This window comes from Entelurus aequoreus, linkage group LG02 (assembly GCF_033978785.1).
Source record: "Entelurus aequoreus isolate RoL-2023_Sb linkage group LG02, RoL_Eaeq_v1.1, whole genome shotgun sequence".
In the NCBI taxonomy this organism is placed as follows: Eukaryota; Metazoa; Chordata; class Actinopteri; order Syngnathiformes; family Syngnathidae; genus Entelurus; species Entelurus aequoreus.
Genome location: NC_084732.1, coordinates 50746506 through 50763678, shown reverse-complemented (window position 1 = coordinate 50763678; position 17173 = coordinate 50746506). Strand labels below are relative to the sequence as shown.

The 17173-nt window shown below is 38.8% G+C and overlaps 1 protein-coding gene across 5 annotated transcripts in view; it reads right to left on the bottom strand.

The window, feature by feature from the left end:
• Positions 1-17173, bottom strand: part of sbf2 (SET binding factor 2) — a 259041-nt gene that overhangs the window by 123774 nt on the left and 118094 nt on the right. For all 5 annotated transcript variants that reach the window (XM_062028691.1, XM_062028699.1, XM_062028716.1 and 2 more), the window contains 2 exons: positions 9378-9515; positions 1311-1445 (listed from right to left, as the gene is read on the bottom strand). In XM_062028691.1, the coding sequence (XP_061884675.1) occupies positions 1311-1445; positions 9378-9515 (273 nt within the window). The remainder of the gene's footprint in view (positions 1-1310; positions 1446-9377; positions 9516-17173) is intronic.

Sequence of the window (17173 nt, the reverse complement as noted above, 5' to 3'; positions counted from 1 at the left end):
CTAAATTTAAAACACTTCCTTGTGGTCTATATATTATGTATTGTATATGCGTTGATGTAAATTTTGCCTGAACTTTGGTCCACAGCCACATTCATAACCCCTTCTTTGAGTCTAATTGCATATGAAACCATGCCCCACCCTCTCCAAAAGTATATCTGAATTCCATCCATCCATTTTCTACCGCTTATTCCCTTTAGGGTCGCGGGGGGCGCTGGAGCCTATCTCAGCTACAATCGGGCGGAAGGCGGGGTACACCCTGGACAAGTCGCCACCTCATCGCAGGGCCAACACAGATAGACAGACAACATTCACACTCACATTCACACACTAGAATTCATCTTTTGAAAATGTACGATGTTTAAATATATATGTTGATGTCGTCGTCGTTGCTATTTTTTCCCCCACACACGGTCAAATAAATTTCATAAACATTTATATAGCTGCAGCCAATCACACTATTAGGTACACCTACCCACTGACAAAGCGATACAGACCTGCATAAAAAACAGTCACTTTGACCAGCCTTTATGTCACTGCATGTTTCCTACCTTTTTTTGTGTTTTCCTTAAGCCTAAAGGATCTCCTCTCCCAATGGCTGAGAGCTTTACTTACTGTATATGTCCAAATAAGTACGTCCACCTTGCGGTGAAGTCACAACACTGCAAAACCCAGTGAACAGAAGGATCTAAAACTGGTGCAAGCTCTCACCAAAATGCATGAACTTTAAAGATGTATAAGTCAGAAAAGACACAATTCCTCATCGGTCTTTTTTAAAGTCATGTTTTGAGCTGACTGTAACTCAGGGACGACTTTTGCACCCCCATCCCGCAAAGTGTTGATGCACTGCAAGCTCAATATGCAATTTTTGGAATTTTAAATTAACTTTTTTTTTTCTCAACTCAAATTTTTAATAATGACTATACTGCTGTAACCCAGTTATTCTAAGTCATTACCAAGTTCCAGTTATATAGTATTACTATTGTACCATGGAAGTTATAATAAAATAGTTACAAAAATGTGATAAGTGTACTCATTGTTGTGAGTTTTGACATACAGTAAACAATATTTAAACTAATTAACTGCATTTAATCAGAAGTGGTTCCTAAAACACACTTTGAAAAAAAAAAGTGAACTGTGTTGTGTCTAAGATTAAATGGTATAATAGCCTGAAACCACATTCCCAAAAAAAACACATGCTTTGATCTTATTTTATTAAAGTGTGCGCTTATTCTTTAGCAAACAGACAGAAACAGGAATTTCTAATAAAAACATCTTCTAGAGCAAGATGCCAGCAAATAGTACCTATTTACCCTGAATATTTCTGGATAATCCAATCTGGAGACGAGTATGAGGCTTTTTGGTGCAAACACTTGAGCTGGTTGGATCAAGCCATCATCTTCCACTTCTTCATCGTCATCCCCATCAACTTCGATACTTTTTGAACCCTAGAATACAAAAGAAGAAGCTATCTTAATGAAACAGTTTAACGGCCCATGGATTTAAAGGCCTACTGAAACCCACTACTACCGACCACGCAATCTGATAGTTTATACATCAATGATGAAATCTTAACATTGCAACACATGCCAATACGGCCGGGTTAACTTATAAAGTGCAATTTTAAATTTCCCGCGAAACTTCCGGTTGAAAACGTCTATGTATGATGACGTATGCGCGTGATGTCAATGGTTAAAACGGAAGTATTCGGACCCCATTGGATCCAATACAAAAAGCTTTGATTTCATTGCAAAATTCCCCAGTATTCTGGACATCTGTGTTGGTGAATCTTTTGCAATTTGTTTAATGAACAATGAAGACTGCAAAGAAGAAAGCTGTAGGTGGGATCGGTGTATTAGCGAAGGACTACAGCAACACAACCAGGAGGACTTTGAGATGGATAGCAGACGCGCTATCCGATGCTAGCCGCCGACCGCATCTATGATCGGGTGAAGTCCTTCGTCGCTCCGTCGATCGCTGAAGCGCAGGTGAGCACGGGTGTTGATGAGCAGATGAGGGCTGGTGTAGGTGGAGTGCTAATGTTTTTATCATAGCTCTGACGAGGTCCCGTAGCTAAGTTAGCTTCAATGGCGTTGTTAGCAACAGCATTGTTAAGCTTCGCCAGGCTGGAAAGCATTAACCGCGTAGTTACATGTCCATGGTTTAATAGTATTGTTGATTTTCTGTCTATCCTTCCAGTCAGGGGTTTATTTCTTTTGTTTCTATCTGCATTTAAGCCCGATGCTATCACGTTAGCTCCGTGAGGTCCCGTAGCTAAGTTACCTTCAATGGCGTTGTTAGCAACAGCATTGTTAAGCTTCGCCAGGCTGGAAAGCATTAACCGTGTAGTTACATGTCCATGGTTTAATAGTATTGTTGATTTTCTGTCTATCCTTCCAGTCAGGGGTTTATTTATTTTGTTTCTATCTGCATTTAAGCTCGATGCTATCACGTTATATATATTATTATATATACTTTAGTTATCTCCGTAACTAAAGAGCTTCGCCGATGTATTGTCGTGGAGATAAAAGTCACTGTGAATGTTCATTTCGCGTTCTCGACTCTCATTTTCAAGAGGATATAGTATCCAAGGTGGTTTAAAATACAAATCCGTGATCCACAATAGAAAAAAGAGAAAGTGTGGAATCCAATGAACCCTTGTACCTATGTTACGGTCAGAGCGAAAAAAGATACGTCCTGCACTGTACTCTAGTCCTTCACTCTCACGTTCCTCATTCACAAATCTTTCATCCTCGCTCAAATTAATGGGGTAATCGTCGCTTTCTCGGTCCGAATCGCCCTCGCTGCTGGTGTAAACAATGGGGAAATGTGAGGAGCCCTTCAACCTGTGATGTCACGCTACTTCCGGTACAGGCAAGGCTTTTTTATCAGCGACCAAAACTTTATCGTCGATGTTCTCTACTAAACCCTTTCAGCAAAAATATGGTAATATCGCGAAATGATCAAGTGTGACACATAGAATGGATCTGCTATCCCCGTTTAAATAAAAAAAAATCATTTCAGTAGGCCTTTAAAAATATACAAAATAATATAGATTTTATTTATTTTGGCCTTGTTCACACTCCAGGTCAATTCCAATTTTTTTGTGACCTGTATCAGATTTTTTCATGTCAATTTGAACAGTGTAATTAGTTTTTTTGATTCGATCCAGTCCTCTTTCGTATGTGAATATAAATCAGATATGTATCCCATGCGACTGCAGTTTGAACAATCGAGTCGTGTTCAATACGTCATCAAAGAGTGTCATAATTATTCGCCAAAATAGACGGGATGCAAAATAAATAGTTGGCAAATGAGCATAAAAAAGGCAAAAATAATATGTTTTAGGAACTCCCGTCAAGCACGCCACACCTCTCACGCTCTTCAGGGCAGTCATCAAAGCAAATGTGTCACAAACTGCGAAAGCAAAAATGCTTGCCATCTTCCTTCTTTATCTTCTGCGCACATTCATTTGATTCAGAAAATGTTGACTTTGTTTACACAAAATCCTTAACATTGCCATGTTTATTTCTGTAAACACTGCAGCACATGTGATGTGATGACGTCACGTCGGGCCGCTAGCATACATACAAGCCTGCTCAGTGGCCTTGTGGTTAGAGTGTCCTGAGATCAGTAGGTCGTGCATTCAAACCCCTGCTGAGTCACACCAAAGACTATAAAAATGGGACCCATTACCTCCCTGCTTGGCACTCAGCATCAAGGGTTGGAATCGGGGGTTAAATCACCAAAATGATTCCCGAGCGCGGCGCAGGCTGCTGCTCACTGCTTTCTTCCCTCACCTCCCAGGGGGTGGAACAAGGTGATGGGTCAAAAGCAGAGCACACATTTCATCACACCTAGTGTGTGTGTGACTATCAGTGGTACTTTAACTTTAACTTTAATACACAAACAGAGAAGTTCAGCCTTGTACCTCTGATTAGCTTGTCATTTGTTGATTGGTGGACATGCGAGTCACGTGGGGTGTGGTACGTCAGCAGTAGTAATATCAGCTGTTCACCTGCCATTCTCATGGAGGAAGTAAGAGGGTGACAAGAAATGTCCTACTTTGCTGACCGCATTTACTTTGCTGAACTCATTGATAAATCACACTTATAACACGTTTAGATTGGGAAGTTATTTCATTATTTCTTAAAACCGAATAAATATTTAAAATACAAATACTGTTATAATTTAAGCGATAATTTTTTAGCAAGCCAGCGCATCCAGCAAGATACTAGTTTTTCCCCCCGTTTAGCCACTGGGCGATTACAATTGCTTTTTTGTGTGCATAGTCACCTAACAATTACAAACTCAATTTCCATATGAATTGGGAAATTGTGTTAGATGTAAATATAAACGGAATACAATGATTTGAAAATCCTTTTCAACCCATATTCAATTGAATGCACTACAAAGACAAGATATTTGATGTTCAAACTCATAAACTTTATTTATTTTTTGCAAATAATAATTAACTTAGAATTTCATGGCTGTAACACGTGCCAAAGTAGTTGGGAAAGGGCATGTTCACCACTGTGTTACATGGCCTTTCCTTTTAACAACACTCAGTAAACGTTTGGGAACTGAGGAGACACATTTTTTAAGCTTCTCAGGTGGAATTCTTTCCCATTCTTGCTTGATGTACAGCTTAAGTTGTTCAACAGTCCGGGGGTCTCCGTTGTGGTATTTTAGGCTTCATAATGTGCCACACATTTTCAATGGGAGACAGGTCTGGACTACAGGCAGGTCAGTCTGGTACCCGCACTCTTTTACTATGAAGCCACGTTGATGTAACACGTGGCTTGGCATTGTCTTGCTGAAATAAGCAGAGGCGTCCATGGTAACGTTGCTTGGATGGCAACATATGTTGCTCCAAAACCTGTATGTACTTTTCAGCATTAATGGCGCCTTCACAGATGTGTAAGTTACACATGTCTTGGGCACTAATACACCCCCATACCATCACAGATGCTGTCTTTTCAACTTTGCGACCTATAACAATCCGGATGGTTCTTTTCCTCTTTGGTCCGGAGGACACGACGTCCACAGTTTCCAAAAACAATTTGAAATGTGGACTCGTCAGACCACAGAACACTTTTCCACTTTGTATCAGTCAATCTTAGATGAGCTCAGGCCCAGCGAAGCTGACGGCGTTTCTGGGTGTTGTTGATAAACGGTTTTCGCCTTGCATAGGAGAGTTTTAACTTGCACTTACAGATATAGCGACCAACTGTAGTTACTGACAGTGGGTTTCTGAAGTGTTCCTGAGCCCATGTGGTGATATCCTTTACACACTGATGTCGCTTGTTGATGCAGTACAGCCTGAGGGGTCGAAGGTCATGGGCTTAGCTGCTTACGTGCAGTGAATTCTCCAGATTCTCTGAACCCTTTGATGACATTACGGACCGTAGATGGTGAAATCCCTAAATTCCTTGCAATAGTTGGTTGAGAAAGGTTTTTCTTAAACTGTTCAACAATTTGCTCACGCATTTGTTGACAAAGTGGTGACCCTCGCCCCATCCTTGTTTGTGAATGACTGAGCATTTCATGGAATCTACTTTTATACCCAATCATGGCACCCACCTGTTCCCAATTTGCCTGTTCACCTGTGGGATGTTCCAAATAAGTGTTTGATGAGCATTCCTCAACTTTATCAGTATTTATTGCCACCTTTCCCAACTTCTTTGTCACGTGTTGCTGGCATCAAATTCTAAAGTTAATGATTATTTGAAAAAAAAAAAAAAGTTTATCAGTTTGAACATCAAATATGTTGTCTTTGTAGCATATTCAACTGAATATGGGTAGAAAATTATTTGCAAATCATTGTATTTCGTTTATATTTTTGATAGCAAATATGATGATGATGGTCTGTTTCTATATAGATTATAAAAAAGGTAAAGTTGTAATTTGGTTGTAAGTGCCATAGTGTCATTGGTGATAGCATACTGTTAACATGTTTCTCCATATACTGGGTTAACGCATGCGCAGTGTTTGTGGGCGGGAAGAGGGGATAGAGTGTTTCCGGTTTTACCTCTGTGCGTCAGTGGATTAAAAGTTGTGAACCAAAATAGACGTCGTGTTTATTCACCTGCATTTAACACATACATTTATTACATTTGAAGCAATGTAGTTTTTACTTTTAGAGATGACTAAAATCAAACCCAACATCCCTGTCGGAAGTAACAAAACTTGCATTAGACAAGCTACAGCGTTTGGCTGGCTAAGATAATATTTGTCTCTTTGATTTATTAAAGATAATTATTTTTATCATATTTGATCCAAGTATTTCCATATTGAACACCTAACCCTGGGAGAATAATCCAGTAGATTAATGTTGAGTCCCAGACGATTACAGAAAAATGCAAAACATCAATGCTAATAGACCGGAGACCAGAACAGCTGCACAATGTTCTATGTTTTTATTCTCTAGTGTTAAGCAAAATCATATCATGATTTATGAAATCAGAAAAGCAAAAGTAATGAAGGCCATGATCAAACCACTTGCGCACAACATTGCTGTAAAATCATTATACAAGTAATCTTTTGTGAATCTTCCAATTAGGACAGTCATGCGCCAACCTTGCGATGTTCATTCCTGACTAAAGCCTGCATCACAATCCGGTATATTTCTTTAAGACAATCACAACATGCCAGACGTATCTCAGGTCTATCAAGTATAACAACCACCTCCCAAATATCTATTTTAGATGGGGGTTATATTCCATCATTATTCTTAGGATTTGGTTCATATTAGACCCTAAACATTACCTCACCGCCTGTCTGGGCTCTCTCTGGAAATAAAGTAGGCAGAAAGGATTAAAATGCTCAAAAACATCATGTTTTGAGAGGATCTTCAGTGCTTTAAGTAGAATTGAGGAATGTGTCTTTGTTTTGTTGGAAAACGATGTCTGGACAAGGCCAAATATAGCCCGGACTCCTTATCAGGTTGTGGACTAAAAGAAAAAGGTGCTATTGTGCTTTATGATAAATACCAATACTGTAACTCTTTGACTGTTTTACATTAGTTAAAGAATATGAAACATACAATATACGTATGTGTCGATCAATTCATAAACAACTGTCAGGGTATGAGAACAATTCAAGGAGGTAATAAAAATGTAGTTGGCACATTTTCACTAAACAACAATGTGCTCATGGAAAATGAAAAAAACTTAGCGAAGTCTTTGACTTTTTGTTGCTGTGTTTATTATAAAGAGCTTCCTGTTAATGTTGAGAAAGTTTGTCTATAATTAAAATATGCTATTAAAAAGATTTTTACTGCCTGTTTGACAATTTTGGTAGATTAGACGACAATACCTTAAAACAGAAGAAATAATTAAAGTGGGGCTTTAAAAAAACCCAGTGTAATTCGTTATATACAGCAACAATAAAAAGGAAGCAAGTCTAGTTAATTAAGAAAAATGTTTGTACATTAACTATGATACAATTATCACAGTTTCTACTTTACAATTTTACAAATTTGAGGAGGCATAATAAATTAATGGTCGTGGAAACATTGTTTCTATTTGATTTTATTTTGTCCTCTGAAGCCCAGAAGTAGGAATATTGATTTCAACTTGTGATAAATTTGCATAATCAATTTATCTGCCGAATCTAGGGGAGTTTTGGAATAGTCGACTATTCAACGATTTGATTCAGAGAAGTCTGATTTGACTATCAATCTTGTCGTTGGATCGACAGACAATAAACCCCCTTCTTCCTTCCATGGGAGAGAGGCGAGTTGACTACGCAATGACCCCGGGGGCTCACATACAGCTGTTAGGAGAATGTTCTGAGATGGGAAAAGGGAATCGGAACGCGCTACCACTGGCGTGGTGCAGTTGGGAGAGTGGCCGTGCCAGCAACCTGAGGGTTCCTGGTTCGATCCCCACCTTCTACCAACCTTGCTCCTGATGGGTTGTGGTTAGGGCCTTGCATGGCAGCTCCTGCCATCAGTGTGTGAATGGGTGAATGTGGAAGTAGTGTCAAAGCGCTTTGAGTACCTTGAAGGTAGAAAAGCGCTATACAAGTATAACACATTTACCATTTACCACCAAAATGGAACAAGCTGTCAAAAACGGAGAATGCCATGCAACCCTGCGTCGAGGGCAGTAGCCCCCTGGTGGAATTTTGTCAAAAATTGGACACAGCACGCGGTGGGCCTTGCTGCTTCAGCCCAGAGGTGTAGCTTCAACTAGTGTGCTCGGGCAGGAGGCTTCCCTCACTTCTCTTTTCTGGCAACAGTGCAGTCTGATGACTGCTAACCATAAGTGTAGGGATAAGCGACAACAAACTAAATAAAGATAATCAGCTAAGTAACCTAACACCCTGTACAAAAAGCAACGGATGTAATTTGGCTCCCTAAAAATGTAATATTCATCTTTGATGTGGTAATTTGCCCCATAGCCTGCGTCACTGGTGCTTTTAAATCAGGTAAATTTGTGGTTGGTTGTAGAACAGGAAGAATGGTGTGATTCACACATACAATTTAATTGTTAAGTAAAAAAGAAATAATGCTAACAAGTGTTGATACTAAAGATTCCTCTGTAGTGACTTGTCCACTCTGTAAATAGTGAATTAGTGATACGAGGTCCCATCTCAAATTCAACTGAGCAATCATTTTTGATTTAACTGGAATATGATTGACGACTGCCTTGCAGATGTGAACGGATGTGTCATCACAGTGGGCAGAGTGACAGGAAACAGTTAAGGCCTCTCACAACAGCAAACACAATGAAACTATTAGTTTGGTATTTTCTAGGCTTTTGGCAGGGAGATACTCGAACAAGGTAATTCACGATCATAAACTAATGTAGTCCAGTTTCATCTGTTGCGTTTAATGATAGATGGGGATGTAAACTTGTATCCATGAGTGAACCACAAAGCAAAGGGTGAGCACAGGTTCATTGGATCTTTTCTATCAGCATCCAGCATGCCTTTTATTAGGCTGTGTCCAACCAGGACTTTATTTTCAACTAATTCAGGAAGATGTCACGCATATGCATTCATTCATGTAAAAACACAGTGCTAAAGAACAATAAAAAACAGAATGATAATCCCAAAATGGAAAACAGAAATGACAAACATCATATTGCTCAACCAAGATATCCCTAAAGGCTTTTAAGAATTATAAAGGAAACACATCAGACGGAGTGTTCTCAAAATTAATTTTACTATTGTGGCGATCTATAACGCAGACTTGAGGTTTCAGTAGATCCGGATTAATGTGGCACGTGCAGCAGTTTAGGGGTAAGGCAGGGTGCATTTGCAGTTACATAGAAGCTTCTTGAGTGTACGTCACATGACCAATGTACCCTTAAATCAAGAAAAGTGTCTGTGCATGTGTGTGCGTGTGTGTAGTTGCATGCATGCAAGCCTACCTGCAAATTGACCTCAGCCTCATAGAATGTGAGGCAGGAACAGTAGTGTCGGTCTGATTCGATATCCGTCAACACAACAGTAAAGAAAGTGGGTGCTTTCCTCTCCCTGGACAGCTTCCAACCTCCTGGCTGGCAGAACTGCAAACATAATACAATACTACAGCATCAGAATGGTGTACAAATTATGTGATTTAATAGCACCAATACACCTGTGTGATTGTATCTGTTGCTTAAAACTTGTTAAATTCACTTTTTAGTTTTAACTGGAGCTCATACTGTTTGCTGGCGGTGACCCAAATTCTTAATTGGTCTAGTCAGATTTAACAGTTATTTTGAATTCTTCCATGGAAAAACCAAATAGTATGTCCCTGTTTCTGGATTGCATAGCTTTTTACTAGTGTCGGGTAAATGGCGCCTCAGTAAGTATATGGCACACTCACTAGCTGTATTGACACTTAAACTTAGACAAACTTTATTGATTCACAAGGGACATTGTTCCACTGCACTGACACTGTGTCAGTGTTTCATAATGGTTGCCATCTGCTGGATTAGAAAAAGGCTTTACATTTGACCTGCAAATACAATTATTACACTCAAAGTTCGGTCGTTGGGGTCCATTTAATCCTGATTGCGTTATTCCCAAGAGCGCAATATATATACGTTTTTTTTTATTACCCCTTTGTTTCAAAATATAATAAAATAATCCCAATTTATGTAGTGAAAACAGTGGAACTTTGCAGATTTACCAAGGCATAGTGGTTTAAGTTTGTGAATTCCTGTCTTGCTGACAGTGAACTGTAGCGTGACTATGTGTCTTTAAATTGTTTGAATACTTCTCTGCGTTGTGCTTTGTTCTTGCTTGAGTGTTGAGATGAGTAATCCTGTCTCGTCACAGTTGTACGGATGCATTTTTTTCAAAGGGGACACTTGTCAATGTTCCGCTTCAGAAACGACAACAAAAAGCTCAGTTTTCGTCCTGTTGTAGACAGGCAAAAGAAAAAAAGACCCCGGCAAAGTCGAACATTGACGGCATCTTGAAAGTAAACAAACATTTGTCACATCTGATGGCAAACGGCGAGGGTTGACGAAGACAAAGATGCTGTTTGGTGGATAGCCCCCCACATGACGTGACATGAATGGTGGATTGTGCTCCCATGTCACAAAATGGAGTGGGCACTATCAACCAGTAGGTCCATACAGTTTTGATAGTCCATTATTTGGTGAAAAACAATGCGGATGACTCTGGTGGAAAAAAAACGGGCGAAAAACCACGGTCCATTGCACGACCGCGTTTTATAGAAGATCGCTATAAATCGAACCACGTAATATTGAAATTTACCTTGTTTAGTTTTTCTTTTTTTCCAAGCGAATAGCTGCGCAGAAAGGAATATATAATGTGCAACACTGGTCACTGAGCCGAATTGTAAACAGGAAAAGAAGAATATTTCTTTACCGTATTTGGCGCTATAAATTAAAATGACCACACACTTCGAATTTTCCTTTTAAAAAAAAAATTGCACGCCATTTCTCCTCCTCCATGTAATACGAGCTGCCAATTTTGAGGCAAAATAAGGGCTTATTGATTAACACAGTTTTGGTGCTTCACAGTCAAATGACACAGCCGCTGTAACGGTCACATGGGTTTTTTAGAACACTTTTTTTCCACACATAGGTCAAGGTATCGGAGGTCTCAGTGTCATTCCTTGGGTTTCGTGATGCATCTGTGCTTCAGTGTTGTTTAAGGTGTCTGCAACCGTTACTATTAAAAGAGACATTTTGCCGCATCTTCCACTAAATAAAAAGTATAGACCCGCAAAATGGAACATTAAAATTTTTTATATCCTTTATTTTGCAGGACATGCAATGTGTCCATGTAAATTCAACAATTTGAATAACAATAAAAATACTTAAATACAAATGTATGTATAATGCACACTCTGTACACCTAATTGAAACGTTTTCTTTAAAAAAAAAAATCAAACCTATGATCTGACGTGACGCGCTGCCTCCTTCGGCACTGATTTAATGCTGCTATTGCTTGTGGACTCAGTGCGACGCAACGTCGCATCACAGTCGAAGGCTAGTGGAGCAACTTTATCAGATTAATAATCTTTTACGATGAAAATGGGAACATCAAAGTTATCCAGTGCAGCCTATAAAGCGGAGGAATGGGGAAATACGGGCTGTAAGCAGATGTATGTATGTACTGTACATTTAGCTAATTCCTTTTTAGCGTTAGGATCTTGAATTTTCTTATATGGGCTAACTACAGTAGCAACAGGTTGTTGTTGCCTGTCCTATTCAGGGACCAGCGAGAGTAGTTCGCATACGCATACGGTAACTGTAAGCTCAATTGGGTGAACTTCTTAAGTAAACAGGAGTAAAAAGTCGGTAACCCAAACTTAAACTGTATTTATTGTTATTGGCTCATTTGGCTGCAATGTAAGCTATTAATAAAATGAAATAATGGATGCTATTTGCGATGTGATGTAATCAAAAAATATTTACAGAAGAGGTGATACTGTGTTCACCTGAGCGTTGCCGTAAAGAAAAATGTTATTACAATGTATTTACTTGTGATTTAGGGCTGTATAAATAAACATTGATTGATTGATTGATTGATTTTCATGCCTGAGAGGGACAAGCCATAGAAAATGGATGGATGGAATATGATTGCAGGGCAATTTCTTCCCATTATCTTTGTTTTATTTATCAACAAATACAAAGTGAATGTAATATTTTTTATCATATCAGAAAACATACTTTAGAGTTACAATGCATGCAGAAATGATATTTATGCCATTTGGTGTTTTACACTATAGCATCTATTCAGACAGCAAGCAGGAGCAGCATATTTGCTGGTGAGAGAGACTCAACATGTAGATCCAGGTGAGTATTTTTTATTTGTAACAGACTGCAGTAACAATCCTTTTTTAGATAAAAAGTATACAACATATACTATATGCTCAATGGTAACACATCTAAATGAATATCAGACCAACTTTTGCCAAAATTCTTTTTAAATACTCTCAAGACATTAATCTAAAATAGTAAATGAGTGCTTAAATGTATTTTATTACTAACAACATCATTCTGCAAGAGAAAATAATGAATATTAGCTTTCAGCTCATCCTAATGTAGCTTTCAGTGATGTTTGGCATTTTTAGCAATAGATATGTATAGAGATTATAACTATTACTGGAATAGGAAGTAAGAGATAATAATGCACATATATTATGGGTTGCAATCTATCATTATATTATAGATATAGATGTATATTATAGGGGTATTCACTCTCACCTGGGGCGTCAAATGATCTCGAGCCGGCCCTGCCCATCACTACTATTTACTTATCGAGCTGCAAGTGGCATGTTAACATTTATTGTCTTTCAAAACCACCAAGAAGAAATGCCTAAGCTAATTGGGTGTCTAGTCATAAAGGAAGCGAGCATCATTAAACAACTTTCTAAAGAAACAGTTGTATTCCAGTGCAAACATGTGAGACAACCACAAAAAATGCAGGGATCAGATGTAGACAGGCAAACAACAGACTACTAAAGAATACAGCTAGACAGTGAAGCAATTGTTCAGAAAAATGTAAACTAACTTATTGTCTTTACAATGACTTTTCCCCTGGAAAAGACCAGTATAAACTTCCTAATAATTTATACAGGAATTGGACGATACATCACAATCTATGCTGAATGCCAATTATTCATGTTATCAATATATTTGGTTGGTTGAAGTTTATTTTAAACATGCTAGTTTCAACATAATACATCACATGTTTTCCCATTTCTCTTTACAAATGCTTGAAAAGGAGTAGGAAGAAGCAGATCTTATTTAATCCTACCCCTTTTCAACTTCATAGTTTCTTACACATATATGCTCACTTCCTGTTTTCAATTTATAGCAATTATATTAATGTTATCTAACTACAACAGTTCTCTTCATAAATAGTTAAGTCAGTTATGATTCACATAGAGATGTATGATATCTTATTTTCAATAAATATCATTGTTCTTCTTCCTTAAACATTGCAAACACTTTTGTGTTTGAATAGTTTCTTAAACTGCGTCAAGTTAGTAAATTTTTTTACTTCTTTGCTTAATCCATTCGATAATTTAATTCCACATACTGATATGCTAAAGGTCTTAAGTGTTGCACGTGCATACATCCATCCATCCATCCATTTTCTACCGCTTATTCCCTTCGGGGTCGCAGTTTTAAATTACATTTTTATAGGAGGTTATATTTCTTCTCTTTTGTTGAGAAGAATTGTTGTACATTCTTGGGTATTGTTTATTATTTTTTTAATATTATACTAATATAGCACTTTTTTTTAGGGACTCAAATCACTTTACATAGTGAAACCCATTATCTAAGTTATATTTAAACCAGTGTGGGTGGCACTGAGAGCAGGTGGGTAAAGTATCTTACCCAAGGACACAAGGGCAGTGACTAGGATGGTTGAAGCAGGGATCCAACATGGCACGGCCGCCCTACCAACAGAGGCACGCCGCCCCACTGGTAGCAGGTTATAGTTTTCTTTGTACATATTTTTAGCGGTTTGCAAATTCACAATATCGATAAATTTCAATATTTTTGATTTCATAAATAAAGTGTTTGTATGTCCAACATTATGTATTATTATAATTGATCTTTTCTTTATCATGGTTAGTGAATGTAGAGTACTTTTGTAATTATTTCCCCATATTTCTACCCAATAACTCATCAGAGACAGTAACACTAGCAAGTAGTAAAAAATATGTAGTGATTTTTGGTCGGACCGCCGTCACTTCTTCGGCCAAGAAGTCAAGTGTTTTTTTGTTTTTTTTCCTCGACTTCTTTCGATGGTGAATTCCTCTTGGGGGGCATGCTGGCACTGACCACTCAGGTCGTGGGTCTTGACCGACAGGAGATAGCTGGACTCGGCTTCGCTCTGCGAGCTTGGTGGCGCAGCTCTGTCTCAAGAGCAAACAAGTCCAATACGTGCTCCAAGAAGGGCCAATAATCATGCAGGGGTCGTATTCCAGAAAGCAATCAAGAGTGTCCGTAATCCAAAATCGAGGTCAATAATTCAGAAAAATATCTTAGTTCTACAAAAAGCACATTCAGTACATACAACAGCATTACCGCAAGACAGGAAACAGGTAGAGACAACCTATCAAGATATTGTGGATAAGTCTGGATCCAGCTTTGTATAAACATGTTGGGAAAACCTCTTTCTGTGCCAGCTCAACAATAAGTGACCCCGGACCTCACAAATGGGCTTTGTTTTACACAGTTTTTTTTAAATCAGTACATGACAATAGCATTTGATTAATATGAGGTCTGCAGTATATTTTCCAACTAATTTCTTTGACACATACTAAAGAGGTTTGACAAGACAAGACTGCATATGGGCTCACTGTTCTAGATGATACACTCCAAAATGTTTAGTAATGCTTCACATACAAGTGGAAGCCAATAAAGGTGCAAAGAGGGAACCAATTAGAGCTGGGCCGATAAAACAATATCAATATATATCGCGATAGACACATATTCGATATCAATATAAAATGTGTTCGATAAAACCTTCAATACATATTTATATTTTTTAGTCGGAAGAAACCAGGAATGATGAAGCAAGATTCATTTCATGAAGCCACTCGCGCTCTGGGAAGCCAGTAAAACAGAAGACAGAAAGTGTCTCTGAGCAATGGGGAACACGCTAACAGCCAATCAGGTAATAATATTCACTGAGCGATTAGAGAAACATGCCAACAACCAATCACCAAGGTTGGTTGTGCCATCTTTCTGTCTCGCTGTGGATTCACTGCATGGAGTGACAAGAGAAACTGTGATATCTTAATATATCAACTCAATAACAGAAACTTGTCTTTAGTTTTGTTGGTTTTAATGCAGACCGTGCGGCAACATCCTGACACTTCCAATGTGTCGGTTTAATGAGTAACTTCCCGAACTACAGTGTAGTGTTCAATAGTTTATACACTACTGCCATCTAGTGTCTCAAAACTGCAACTACCTTTAAATCCAGTACAATTATTTTATTACCTTAGCCAAGCTCATCCTACCTGACAACCAGACACCTTGTCCACTGATAAATAGCACCCTTGGTAAATGGTAAATTGGTTTACTGTATTTATTGGCAGTCTTAAATAAGTCATAAAACGTATCAATAATTATCAATATCGATCAATACAAAAAACAGATATCGTGATATAATTTTCAGCCACATCGCCCAACCCTACGACCAATTATATATTTTCTTGGGGTAAGGGCTAAGTGTCCCGATACTTTTGCCCATATAGTGCATATTAATAGAATGACATCTCCACAGCAGAGAAAGCTGTGGCGTAAGAGACAAAGAAGTACAGAGCAGAAGAGAGGCAAAATATTGAAAAAGGAAGGAATAGAGATTAGGAGCGGAAACGGCTGGAGAGAAAGAGGGCTTGTTCAACCTGAAGGTTTTGACCAGGATGCCACCATATTCAAACAGATACAATAGCTTACAGGAAATCTGTTAAACCTGCATTGTGGTGCTGTGAGGGAGTGTGTCAGGGTACGCACACAATCAAGCCAAAAACGACGATAGCTGTGATCCTGTCTTAAACTATTCCAACTATGCCATTCATTGTTGTCAAAAAGGAGAGATAAACACTCCTGAGACCGCATACCTCGGAAGATCACAGTTGATACAACATCCTGTGTGTGACTGTTGAAGTGCAGAGCGTATGGACATGTAAAATGGACACACTTAGCCGTACGGTGGAGTGATGGCGAGAAGATGAGTTTAGCTGCTTCAAGTGAGTGGTTATTTGGCCTGTGCAAGTGCAAAATTTTGCTTACAGACAAGAGTATATTTTATTTTTTAGTTTGCATTTCAATTACAAAGTCAAAATATACGAGAAACTCAAGTTGATTGCATTTGAAATATAGTATACGTCCATTATTATTATGTATTGTCATTACATCAGTGGTTAATTTGGTCTCAAATAAACATTGGCAATAATATTGTTTATCGGCAATTTGTAGGTCAATATATCGTCGAGCAAAATTTGCTATCGGCCCAGGCCTAGTTGGTACCAATAAAAGTACCAAATTCGGTACACATCCCTATTCCTGATGCAGTAAAACAAAATTACACCTGGAAGTTGACCAGTATAAGCACAGACTTCTTGGCTAACTATTCAGAGAAGAAAAGCTTAAGGGCTTTGCTTAGGGGTACACTATATGATGCTGAGAGAGGCAAGCTCAATTACAGCTCTATCCAGTCTTATCCTCCCTGTCAGAGAGTACTGAATCCTTGATCACAAGCTAGCTCCTCTCACCTGAAAGTCACATCAACCATTCATACCTAGAGATCAACATCAATATTGTCAGGGCTATCTTCTTTTTTAAATCACAGGACTCAGTGAAACCAGGAAAACTACAAGTGAGGGAATGACACATCAGGCACAAGCTGTAGTACATGAGCTCAGAGAAACAGGTGCAAAAGTTATCTTGGAGAACATAGCCTTTGTACAGGGAGCACACAAGCGTTCTCCGCCGCCTAAACACGCATAAGGCAACAAGACAGGGCATCTACTGTTCTCAAATTAGACTGCAGTCAAGTGACAATGGAACTCCGGGACACGCTTGGTGTATTGATGTCAACGTCGACAAAACTGCTGCCCTACAGCTAAACTTGCTGCGTCACATCATGTGCTGCAGCCAGGCATGTCTGACTCCCAACACGCTGCAATATTCACCACCTCAGCCTGTGACACAAGATCTGCAGTCTGACCTGCTAA